At 38.2% G+C, this 13,248-nt stretch overlaps 1 protein-coding gene across 6 annotated transcripts in view; it reads right to left on the reverse strand.

The window, feature by feature from the left end:
- LOC125276142 (E3 ubiquitin-protein ligase TRIM21-like) overlaps positions 1–13,248 on the reverse strand; it is a 98,723-nt gene that overhangs the window by 83,077 nt on the left and 2,398 nt on the right. For 3 of the 6 annotated variants that reach the window (XM_048203633.1, XM_048203632.1, XM_048203639.1), the window contains exons 2-5: positions 9,259–9,387; positions 4,875–4,964; positions 3,392–3,454; positions 1,451–1,522 (exon numbers count right to left, since the gene is read on the reverse strand). The exons of 1 other annotated variant lie outside the window; for it this stretch is intronic. In XM_048203633.1, the coding sequence (XP_048059590.1) occupies positions 1,451–1,522; positions 3,392–3,454; positions 4,875–4,964; positions 9,259–9,387 (354 nt within the window). The remainder of the gene's footprint in view (positions 1–1,450; positions 1,523–3,391; positions 3,455–4,874; positions 4,965–9,258; positions 9,388–13,248) is intronic. 2 more of the 6 variants (XM_048203634.1, XM_048203635.1) reach the window with 2 other exon arrangements.

A 13,248-nucleotide genomic window follows, 5' to 3' on the forward strand; every position in this document is an offset into this window, starting at 1 on the left:
TAATTTGACCCTTTTTCATAACTCTGGACCAGTAGGTGATGCTGTGCCAAAACGCAGCCTGTAACCTCAGATCATGCTTGTTATGACATGTACCAAGTTTGGTCTGAATACGATAAAACATTGAGGAGATAGAGCTTCATTTCTAATTTCGCAAGCACTACATTTTTTCGAAAAAGCTTTGATGAATCGACTTGAATTCCATAACTTTTTGTCGATATGGTCTGAAGATGATCTTTTGTGAAAATCAAAGCAATGTCCTAGGAAAAGTCCGAAAAAGTAGGTTTTTTAGAAATTTCTAAATGGCGGACATATTTTCATGACGGAAATGATGGCATGGGGTTTAGTCAAATCATCTTAAGCCAAGGAATAAGAGGAAAAAGAATTTTGTTTCTAGCCCTTACAGTTTAAACGTTACTAACATAAACATGAGTGAAAATTGACAGTTGATGGCACTAGAAGGATTGATTTAGAGACTCCAAAATTGCTGTGGTTAATGTTGGGACTGACCTCTGTCAGTATGCCAAATTTCACAACTTTCCCACAAGCAGTTCTATGGGCTGCCATAGACTCCCAGAGCATAAACGGAAGAAGAAGAAGAATAGAAACGGCAACGATTACAATAGGTGTATCCGTACCTTCAGTGCTTGGCCCCTAAATATGCAATATTCTACCACTGTGTTCAAATTTAGAGAGTTTTCTGTAATATTAGACCTTTTTTACCCATTTACTCCAATGAATATGAGTAGGGTGCTCTTTTAAATTCAGGTATTCCCAATTCTTTCAGAAATCAAAAATGGAAATGGCAAAAGTACACTTAGAGACACCAATGCCTCCTTTCAGTTAAATCTCAATAACTTTTGTTTAAAAGGAGATATCAAGTAGATTATTTTTTCCCTGTTTACTGCCACCTAGTGGAATCAACAGAAGATCACATCTTCAGGGACTAAATTACAGACTCCCAAATAAAAAAAAAAAAAAAAAAAAAATCAATAAAAAAAAAACTATCAACATCTATTTATCTGTGGTTATCACAAAATTGTGAAAAAAAAAACACCTAAAATACATACAATATTCCACCAGTGTGTTCAAATTTAGAGTATTTTCTGTAAAATTAGACAATTTACATAAATTTACTCCAATGTTTGTGGGTAGGCATTCTTTTAAATTTAGATATGCCTAAACAAAAAAAAAACCAAACAAACAAAAAAAAAAAAAAAAATCAAAATGTGCTGCAGAGCTGAAGAGTTAAAAAGTCCCCAAGACAGACATTTTGTCATATTTTTGCATGCATTTGTCCGTTTAAACTCTTTCTTCAATCCTGATGAAAATACAATTAAATAATAAAGGAAACACTAGAAGCCATTTAGAAAACTGAAGTCAGAACTGAAGTCTATTGCATTTTAAAAAGCTCAAAATAATTAATGAAAATGTCAAATAAAAGCCAACTCACCATCAAGAAGTTGAAGCTGTTCTTTAACTCTGGTGTAGTTGGTTCTGAGTTCATCTTGTTCTCTTATCATAACTTGAAGAAAATGGGGAAAAATGCAGATAAAGTTACTCTCATGGTCAGTTCAGTGAACACTCAACACTGGTAACAAAATGTCTGTGCTCTACTGTTTATGAACTTGTGCAGCCAAAAGCTTTTAACCCTGCTTCAATGATCTTTGTTAACTCGATTGTTAATTACATCATCACGCAGTTATGAAATAAATCAATGCAACAAGGTAAAGTATAAACAACTGGTTTGCTGGCTGAATGACCATTCAGTTAGGTATTGTGCAGGTAAGTGGTCTTGAAAGACCGATGAGACCAGACAATGGTGAACCGAAGTGAAAGGAGTTATATAGTGCTGGGTGATGATCGGTGGTGATTGGTGACAGGTGATAGTGATTAGTACTGGTGACTGGGAACAAGTTGGTGGAGTGTAGAGTTCTGGTGCTGTTGATGTTGTTGACTCTGTGACACATGCATTGTGTCCTACGTGAATAAAACTCACGATCGTAGCTCTCTATAGATATGTCGATCAAGCTTCTAAACCATCCAGAGCCCAAGTTCTCCCTTTCTAAAGCTGAGGAGGCGGGCCACTGAGTGCAGTTTGAAGGTGGCACCCTGCAGGACGAGCAGCTGAGTTACAGTTTTAGGCTAGTTAGAGAGATTGGACAGTGTTTTTTTTTTTTTCAAATTATTGCATTGGAACTGGTTGGAACGATTTGTCTTTGCACAATGGCTTCACGAGAGGTGTTTTTTGGTGTGAAGTCAATTTTTGGAGGAGCTTGATCATCTGAGTGACTGAATCTTGCAGCCACACTATCTTTGACACGATCAGAAAAACTGCTTCACAATGTGGGAGAAGATCCTGATTGAGTAAGTACACATTTTTTGTGCATTTCATATCATGCTTTGCATGCATATTTGTATTGTTGCACATATTTGTTCCAAGCGGCAACCTCCAGTTTCTCTAGAAGCCAATATGGAAGTAAGAACTGCAATTCATCGACTGGCCGCTAGAGACAGGCTCCAAAAGAGAGCAGAATCTCATTGAGCCCTATGTTAAAGTGCCCAACTTTACAGCAGAAAAAACACATTTATAGCCTGGTAGAAATTGTGGTTTTGCCCTTCATGACAACTGTGAGGGGGGTGAATTTTTTTTCTAACTGATCCGTTTATATTATATTAAGCCGTAAAGTAACAATAAAGCCTTAAAGCACAATAAACTAAAAGCACAAGCCGTTCCATTTAATCATTGCACTCATGTCTCACATCCTTCCACATCTTGCACATGACACTGCACTGACGGGAGCCACTCCAGGAGAGAAAAGTGAGTGGATCTATAATCTTCAGATGACACACAACTCATATTACCGTCGCTGTAAGTTACCAAAAGCGAAACCACACACAAACACACACAAAAAAAAGAACTGACAAGCGTATTCTGCTGCTGTGTGAACGTGGACTGCCTGCTAGGCACCTCAGCTCCACCCATGTCCCGGCTCTTTGCCCATTTTCAGTTATCCTGGAGTGACGCACGGTGGCGCACTGCCAAGATGATGACGGCCGGCTCTTCAGAAACCTATGGGTGCCGTCACAGAGACTATGTCCATATTTTTTTATGGTCGTTGATTTCATTGGTTGCCTTGCATTCATAAGTGCATTGCGTTGTGCATTTTTTTTTTTTTTTACATCTGTTTCATGTATAAGTGAATTGCATTCTAAATTTCTGTTTCTGTTGCATGCATATTTTAATAATTGTGTGTATTTTTGTACATTGGTATTGTAACTACTGTATTGTAGTTAATGGCAATTTCATGTTTACTTTTTCTATTATAGCGCCACCAAGAGGCAAAGTCCCACCATTGTTTTTAATGAAAATGTCAAATAAAAGCCAACTCACCATCATGAAGTTGAAGCTGTTCGGTGTAATTGGTTCTAAGTTCATCTTGTTCTCTTATCATAACTTGAAGAAAATGGGGGAAAATGCAGATAAAATTACTCACATGGTCAGTTCAGTGAACACTCAACACTGGTAACAAACATGTCTGTGCTCTACTGTTTATGAAACTTCCCACTGAGCAAATTACGTCCAGAAGACGTCTTTTTCAGGTCTTGTCTCAGGTTGAAAAGACGTCCACTGAGGGGCCAGAATGAAAGTTTTTATGACGTCTTTTTTGGACGTCTTCTGGACATCCGATATAGACGAACATGCAGAATCACCAAAGGAGAAAAATCACAATTTTTAAGCCACCATCGTGGAGATGAGTGTTTGCTTTAGTTGGGCTCTTGACCCTTGCCTTATTAATATTAGAGTTTGTTTGGGCAGTTAACTCAGTCATAACAGCCAGACAAGCAAAGAAAAATGATCAGGTGTTGGTTATGTTTTCACATAATCATTATTAGACCTGAATCACTGAACTCATCTAGAGCCCAATCACTGAGTTAGATTTACATTATTGATTACAGCATCACTGTGATTCTACAGCACAAGATCAGCTTTATCAATATAATCTGAAGGATTTCACAAACAGTTGTTCTGAGCAAAAAAAAGAAAATTTCTCTTAGGCACACACAGACAATCAGAATCAGCCTGTGAATCTCAACAACGGTGACAAGCAACATATTCTGATCAACAGATCAACTCTGAACATTAGAAAACAAGCTACTAAAAAGTCACATAAACAGAACAAAATAAAATATGAGAATAAAGGAAATTACTAAAACAATTAAGCTCATAATTTATTCATGCAGCAATGCATGATGGGAGCCATGAATGAATTTTGATTGGTTGCTCCCAGAATGCACTGCAACATGCTTTTTGATGGTCACCACTGTTGAGATTCACAGGATGATTCTTGATGTCTGTGTGTGCCTAAATTAGAAGCTTTTTTTTTTGTTTAACACACCTTTTCTGAAATCATGTGAATCGCATTGATAAAGCTGATCTTCTGCTATAGAATCACAGTGATGCTGTAATCAATAATGTAAATCTAACTCAGAGATTGGGCTCTAGATGAGTTCAGTGATTCAGGTCAAACAATGATTATGTGAAAACATAACCAACACCTGATCATTTCTTTTTGCTTTTCTGGCTGTTATGACTGAGTTAACAGCCCAAACAAATTCTAATATTAATAAGGCAAGGATCAAGAGCCCAACTAAAGCAAACACTCATCTCCACGATGGTGGCTTAAAAATTGTGATTTTTCTCCTTTGGTGATTGTGCGTGTTCGTCTATATCGGATGTTCAGAAGACGTCCAAAAAAGACGTCATAAAAACTTTCATTCTGGCCCCTCAGTGGACGTCTTTTCAACCTGAGACAAGACCTGAAAAAGACGTCTTCTGGACATAATTTGCTCAGTGGGTTGTACTGTTTTCTCACCTGTGCTGTTGATCATTTGAGCTGCAAGTTGTTTTGAAACCATTATGTGCTGCTCTTTCAGTGATTCGAAATCGGCATGCTTATTATTATCTGATTAAGACAAAAGCAACAGTGGGAAATATTTTTTTAGGAAAGTCCATAACATGCACACTTAAGACTAAAATGATCTACAATCAGAGTTTGAATGGAGTTTGCAAAATAACTTCCCTTTCAGTTGGTCACATTTGACTTTGCGTCAGAACTGAACCAACGAATTGGGGGATCGCTTGAGAGACCAATCCACTTCAAGTCTAAATAAACTAAACGAATTGGCATACGAATACGATTTTTGCATCTGTTGCTCCGCCTCGCAGCGCGAGTATGTAATGAGGAACAGGTGCTTCGCATCTTTTCATTTCGCTTTGGAGCTGAACGGTTCTACTAACCTGCTTCTGCTGAGAATCTACAAAATGAGTCAGTTCTTCGGGGAAAGCCTCTTCATCTGTGGTGTTCGTGTCATACAGTGCTGTGCAGCGAGGACTGCTGTTCTCTGAGCTAATCCAACAGCTGTTTTCACATTTATCTCACTGTTTTGAGAATGAACACTGCGGGTAGTGTTCCTGCAGGCGGTGCTGCACCTTCAATGAGCTGCGAGCACGCAGTGGACTGCACTACATTCATTCATGCTGGCCGTCACATGCTGTGCCAGTCGTTTCCTTTGGCGCTCTGCCGGATGTCGATCCTCCACTGTGTCCCAAACGCTCGAGGTTGGACAATTGGTTACTTTCCTCCCAGAATTGCATGACGAGGACATGAGATCATTGATGGAACCTTTTTTGGCACATCCCTGGTGGGAAAGACTTACAGAGCCTGTGAGGAAGCTGCCTCTGCCCTGCATGCCATAGCGCTCCTGCAGGTCTATAAGGCCATAGCGCTAAATGAACTGCACAAGGGAAGTTTCAACCCAGGGGTTTTGCAGGAACTGCATGCAGTGAGGGACCTCACCTTAAGAGTGACGAAAGTCACTGTGCGCTCCCTGGCTTAAGCGATGTCCAGCTTAGTGGTCCAGGAACGCCATCTCTGGCTGAACCTGGCAGATATGCATGAGCCCGACAAGGATCGGTACTTCTACGCTAATATCTCTGAGGCCGGCCTTTTTGGCGACGCAGTTGAGAAGTTTGTCCAGCAGTTCTTAGCTGCACAAAAGCAGACGGAGGGTATAAAGCACATCCTGCCCTGGCGATCAGCTGCTGCCTCCACCCAGTCACCGGCTGAAGCAACTCCGCCTGCTTGTCACAGATGCAACATATCTTCGGTGCGTAATATCGTCACCCCTGTCTTATGAGTGGAGAACACAGTCCTACTGGTGAAGGTTGCAATCATGCCGGTCCCTCCAGCCGATATGTAGTCAGGTTTTTACAGCCCTTACTTCACTGTACACAAGAAAGGCAGTGGTTTAAAGGTCCCGTTCTTCGTGATCCCATGTTTCAAACTTTAGTTAGTGTGTAATGTTGCTGTTAGAGTATAAATAAAATCTGTAAAATTTTAAAGCTCAAAGTTCAATGCCAAGCGAGACATTTTATTTAACAGAAGTCGCCTACATCGAACTGCCAGTTTGGACTACATCCCTCTACTTCCTTCTTTAATGACGTCACTAAAACAGTTTTTTGACTAACTTCCGCCCACAGGAATACACAAAAAAAGGGGGCGTGGTCTTGTTGCGCTCCCACGGAGAAGAGCAAGAGTTGCGTTTGTAGAGTGTGTTTGTCGCCATGTCGCCGAAACGCTGTTATTTTCATCCCGCAGTCCAATCACCTTTGTTTGGCCTTCCCAGGGACGCTGTACTTAGAGATCAATGGTTACAATTTATGTTTAACTCGGTTCCTGAAAATTATAATTGTGGTATCCTTACTGCAATAGTTAATGTTGGACTGCAGTGCACATAATGGCCACAAGAGGGGACTATGTTTATGTATATGGCTGTTTTCCGTATGAGGTACTCTTCTGAGTGAGTGCTAACGTTGTACATTTTCTGTCGCTGCTTGTGGAGATTAAAGAGTTCAGTCTCTCGGGAATTATTGTATTTTGTGTTCATTCGGCACAACACCACAATAATCCACATGTAAAACTATGTGCAGCACACGTTATGGTAAGAGGCGTGACTTTTCCGGGCAAGGTGCGCTCTCTATCCGCTTGTTAAGTCGTGACGTAAGGAACGCCGTTTCCGGGTCCAAGCCTCGACTCGTTTCACTTAAGAATGCCATCAACGGCCGTTTATGAGCGCTATTCATTCATTTTAAACATCAATCATTTTAAAAAGTTAAACATTTTAAATACTTACAGTCTACACAACAGTCTCCGTGCTCACAGCATCACAGATATTAATATTTTATTGATTTATAAAAGATGAATCATTATCTGGCCATCTGGAATTTTGGTATGGAGATAAAGGTTATGATTATAATTTTTTTGTAGTATTACACCACATCGTGTATGTATATTAGCACCATTTGTTGTTTTCTTGTGGTATGAGATAGAGCGTTAGGACCCGGAAGCGCTGCCGCGTGACATCAGACTTAACAACCGAATGGCTCTGGGTTCGCTAAGCTGCTGTCGAATCACAACACAGGAACCGCTGGCACAATCAGAACTCGTTACGTATTTCTGAAGGAGGGACTTCATAGAACAGGGAAGTCATCAGCCCGTTTTTATGACAGTGGAAACAGCGGTATACAGATAAGTAAATTATGTGAAAAATACTGTGTTTTTTTACACGCGAAACATGAACACATGTTATATTGTGGACCTTTAAGACAAATCTTGGACCTGGAAGTTTTGAAACGGGCCTTGCACAAGCTTCCGTTCAAATTGTTGATGCAGAAACGTGTTTTCGAATGCATCTATCCCCAAGATTGGTTTGAAGCGATCAACCTGAAGGACATATACTTTCATGTCTTAATACTTCCTCGTCACAGAACGTTCCAGAGTCAAGCATATCAGTACATGGTCCTCCCCTTCAGGCCCCTTCTCTTATCTCGGTATGGAGCTGGACTCGGTCAGCCAGACGGTCATATTACTAGAAGAAATACATTAGAGGGGAACGTAATCGGCGACAGGTTATGCTAAACAAACAAAGGAAAAAAAACATGAATTATTTTTAGCCATGTCAAAGAATTATTTCACCTGTCACCGAATACGTTCCCCTCTATATATATAATGTCAATGGAGACGGTTGGATCGTTCGAAGCATCAAACGTCATCAATCAATGGATGGGAGACCTCCTGGAAAACTAGTGAGGCCAGCAGGGGGTGCTCACCCTGTGGTCTGTGTGGGTCCTAACACCCCAGTATAGTGATGGGGACACTATACTGTCAAAAAGCACCGTCCTTCGGATGAGACGTTAAACCGAGGTCCTGACTCTCTGTGGTTGTTAAAAATCCCAGGATGTCATTCGAAAAGAGTAGGGGTGTAACCCCGACATCCTGGCCAAATTTGCCCATTGGCCTCTGTCAATCATGGCCTCCTAATCATCCCCATACACTGATTGGCTTCATCACTTTGTCTCCTCTCCACCAATCAGCTGGTGTGTGGTGGGCATTCTGGCGCAATATGGCTGCCGTCGCATCATCCAGGTGGATGCTGCACATTGGTGGTGGTTGAGGAGATTCCCCCTTCAATATGTAAAGCGTTATATAAATGTAAGGAATTATTATTATTATTATTATTATTATCAATCACGTGTTATTGTCATTGGTACAGTGTGTGATACTATAGTGCTTTGAAAACTGCGTTGGAGCATCGGAGCCCTGGTATCAACCGCCCCATCACCAGTTTGCCCACCAGTTTAATTGTGAGGGTAACTAAAAGGTATTGTACCCTTCTAATGTTGATTTTTTTTTTTTTAACCTGTGGGTAAATAAAAAGGTATTTTAAAATTAGGTATTGACTTTGCTCTCTGTTGATAACTAAAAGGTATTGTATCACTTCTTATTAGCTCCATTTACTAGTTTATGGTTAAGTGGGAAATGTATGGGGAGAGTACCTTTTTATTTTGTGTGTAATATTTTCTCCTTTATTTTGGGTAGATAGGAAGTTCAGGGAAGTTTATGTTGTTGATTTTCATCTATGTTTTTATGCAGGGTAGGCAGCTCTAAATCTTAGTTAGCTTCTCTTGTTTATTATTTTAGGCCATACTCACTCCTGAAGATTTACATATGTAACCGAGACGTTTTCAGGCTTAATTAATGAGTTTACACCTTCAATATGGAGGCTTGTTTGACAATACTTGAAAACAGCTTTGTTTACCAATAAAAAGCTACTAAAAATTGCATTGCAAGTTGTAATGAAGCTACTATACACTGATATGAAGTAGAAGTATTTTCAGTAAATATCGGTTATACTCACAAAGGATCCAGAGAGTGCAGAGACCCCCGAGAGCAAAAATGAGCGTCAAACCCAGAAAAATCAGAAGAGCTTTAGTCCACTTAGAGGGACTGACTTTCCTCTCGCTTTCCAGTTCTTCAGTGAAATGACCTGTGGTTAGAAATTTGGTGAGAAAAAGGAAATTATTTCTGAACCCTTGAATCATTGCAGCATTTCTGTCTGGAACTATTCCTGAATTTACACTGGGTTTATTTCAGTAAAATACTTTTTTAACAGAATATATTTCAACACATTGACCCAACCAGACATTTTAATAATGTATTCTAGAACTCATTTCAAATTTTCAGTTACAGTTTTTTTCAACTGCTTACACACAAAATCCTTACTTGTCACACAATTTCTGAAACCTGACACTCAAACAGCAGAACCACACACCAAATCTGCAAAACCATACCTTAATTCTCAGCCTTTGACTTTGTTTTCAATTTCATAAAACACTTTTTGCAAAACACAACACACAATTCTCTATTTAACACAATAACTGTGTGTATATGATATATCCAAAAATAGAATATTATGGCAAATGTGTTTGCAATGTAAGGCATGTTTGCTTTTGAGATGTTTGTGATATTTTAAAGCAGTGTTTCATTTTGCAAGAGATGTGAATCATTTTGCATTTTGTGTGTGCAATTCTTGGATTTGTGAGTAAAGTTTTGAAAAAAAAAAAAAAAAAAGTTTTGAAAATGTGTGTAAGCAGTTGAAAAAAACTGTAAACCTTGTGAAACCGTGGGATACTATTATAGTGTGTAGTCACAGGAAGTCAAATGATAAACTTCACACACTGGTAAACCCCTCCTCACTCTCCAAGAACTGTATCATCCAGATTGAGTAAAAGAGCTGGCAAAATAATTCTGAACCCTTCACACCCATGCCACTTCCTCTTTGAACTGTTGCTGTCTGGTCAGCACCACAACGCCCAGGCACAGGAACGGGAACTTCTTATTTACATTTCCTTGCATTTGTACATACTGTCTATTTTTTGTATGCTGTGTATTTTTATATATATATATATATATATATATATATATATATATATATATATATATATATATATATATATATATATATATATATATTTATTTTGTATATTATTTACTTATTCTATTTTCATTATTTTTATTATCTGTGCTGCACTGTTCTTCTATTTGTACTGTGGAAGTACAAACATACCTGGCAATAAAGATTTTTCTGATTCTGATATTTATATTTATGCTTTTGGCAGATTCTTTTATCCAAATATTATATTTAATTTAATACTGTATATGAACTCTTTCTTCTTTCTGAATCCATGAGCTTGGTGTTGGTATCATAATGATCTGTCTTAGCTATAGGGAAGAAAGTGCTTTTTTATTTACAGTTTTTCTCAATCGATTTTACACATTTCTAATGTACCTGCTCTCAAAACAGTTAACACAGTGATCTAAACACACTCTTACATTTGCCAAACAGTTCAACTTTACTGCACAATAAAACACTGCATAATGCATTTATTAAAAGTAAATACCAACATCAATACTAGGCGTATTTTAGAACATTTTCAGCTGTGGATGTACAAATACACTAGGAAAATACACATTCATTGTAATGTTTTTCCAACAGGTTTTCGTATATGGGTCTTTGATCATATAAAGCTTTAAAATGGTATTTTTAAAAGATCTTTGAAAACTGATGTAATGCATATTTTTGAGTCATGAACAATTGATTAATTAAACAAGTTTTAGTTGTTACATAACAAGTTTTAACAAGTTTTAGTTGTTACATAACATTTTGAAGTGTTTAAATTCTTTTTTTTTTTTTTTTTTTTTACCTTTTTTGTCAGGTGGTACAATCAAATATTTGTAAATATATATCTACCCATACATGAAATTAGCTGTTTTTATCAGTATTTGAGAGATATCTACAACCCTTTTCACTCTACCACAATGATCTACTGGGTCCTATGGATGTTGGATTACAGTATCAAGTTTAACGTTATTACCTTGTCAGTTGATAATAAAATATTTTCACTTGTGCCACCTGACATTTGAGAATATACAAATTGCAGAGCAAAGTTTTTCAATTATGTCAACAACTTTGAAACTACAGATATTTATAAAAATTTGTTTATATAAATATTCATACATAACATTATCCCAAAGTATTTCATCTTGTATTTCTTATAAACAAAAAATAAAATTTGGGGGCTGAATCCAAAATTCCCCATACCCTCAGATAGGGCTCCCCAGGTCCAGAACCACTAAATTAGAGTAATTCTGATTTCATTTCAAATCCACCTTTCCTCCCACCCCTGCTGTCTACATTCACTATGTTTTCTTACAATTTCTCCTCTTGCTCTTTCCACTACACCAATGCCCTCCACTGTGCTCAGCTCTTCTCCAATCCTCCTTTTTTACTTCCTCTTCTCTCCCCATATACAGTATGATCTCCTTCTATATGTTCCACCCTTCCTTTCCTTCTCATTACGCCCCTTCCTCTTCTCTTGCATATTTTCTTGCTCTCTGTATACTTTCCCTTTTATATTTTCCACTGTAAAAATGAATGTGATTTTAACAGTAAAATATTGTAAAAACACTACGGGAAAAAATGTAAATAGGTTAACAGTAAGTTCCCATATTATATACAGGGAAAAACTGTAAAAGCTCTTACCAGACATTTTATGTAATTTTCACAGTAAATTGCTGTAAATTTTACAATTTTTAGAAGTAAAAAAGACAAAATCAATGTATAATTTACAGTCAAAAACTGTATACTGATATTTCCACAATTCCCTGTGTGACACTCCACATTTGAAAGTATTTTGTTTAAAAAATGATGTTTCTTAATAGTTTTTGTTATCAGTTGTACATTAGGGTTTTATGTTACACCTTCTGCTGTTTAATGAATGTCTATTGCATTATGTAAGTGTTGTGGGTTACCATGATGGTGTTTTGCATTTGCATGAATGACTCTGTGCACCTTCTTTATATTAGTATAAACTTCAACTCGTGGAAAAGTTATTTGTGATGAACTCTGATTCTTCATGTGGCTTTCTCTTTTACCACCTGCATTATTATGGTGGTTGTCAGTATATGTTAAAGGTATAAAACAGTACAAAACATCCACAGCTGTGCTCAGGCAGTGCTCAGAGTATCATAAACTACAATAGAGAGGGATTAGAGGAAGTGAAAGAACAGGAATAAGAAGTTTTTTTTTTTTTTTTTTTTTTTTTTTTTTTAAGATGAGGTTAAGTGCTCACGAAAGTTTTTTGAATATTGCCAGGGATTCTGCATTCCGGATGAAGGCAGGAAGGTCGTTCCACCAGCAAGGAACAGTGAACGAGAATGTTCTGGAGAGCGATTTTGAGCCTCTCTGTGATGGTACCACAAGCCTTTGCTCCTTTAATGAGCGTAGGCTTCTGGTAGGAGTGTAGACTCGTAAGAGTGAGTGGAAGTAGGAGGGTGCTGAGCCTGTGGTACATCTGTAAGTGAGCGTCAATGCCTTGAATTTGATGCGAGCAGCAAGTGGTAGCCAGTGCAGAGAGATGAAGAGAGGCGTGACGTGGGCTCTTTTGGGCTTGTTAAAGATGAGACGTGCTGCAGCGTTCTGAATCATTTGTAGAGGCTTGATTGTGCATGATGGCAGTCCAGCCAGAAGAGCATTGCAGTAATCAAGCCTAGAAATGACCAGGGCCAATGACCAGGGCCCTGTATATAGTACAGGAACTTACTGTTAACCTATTTACAATTTTTTTCGTAGCGTTTTTACAATATTTTACTGTTAAAATCACATTCATTGTTTATAGTGTTCTCCAGCCTTACCTTTGAATTCAGAGCATTTTTCATCTGAAGCAACTGTTGAATATATGAAATCAGTATTTTCATAGATTGAATCCATTTCATGAGCCTGACAGAAGATGTGTCCGCTGAGACTTGAGTGCTGCTTGAGTTTGTTCAGAATAAGGAAGTCACATAA

The sequence above is a fragment of the Megalobrama amblycephala genome, linkage group LG9 (genome assembly GCF_018812025.1).
Source record: "Megalobrama amblycephala isolate DHTTF-2021 linkage group LG9, ASM1881202v1, whole genome shotgun sequence".
NCBI lineage: Eukaryota > Metazoa > Chordata > Actinopteri > Cypriniformes > Xenocyprididae > Megalobrama > Megalobrama amblycephala.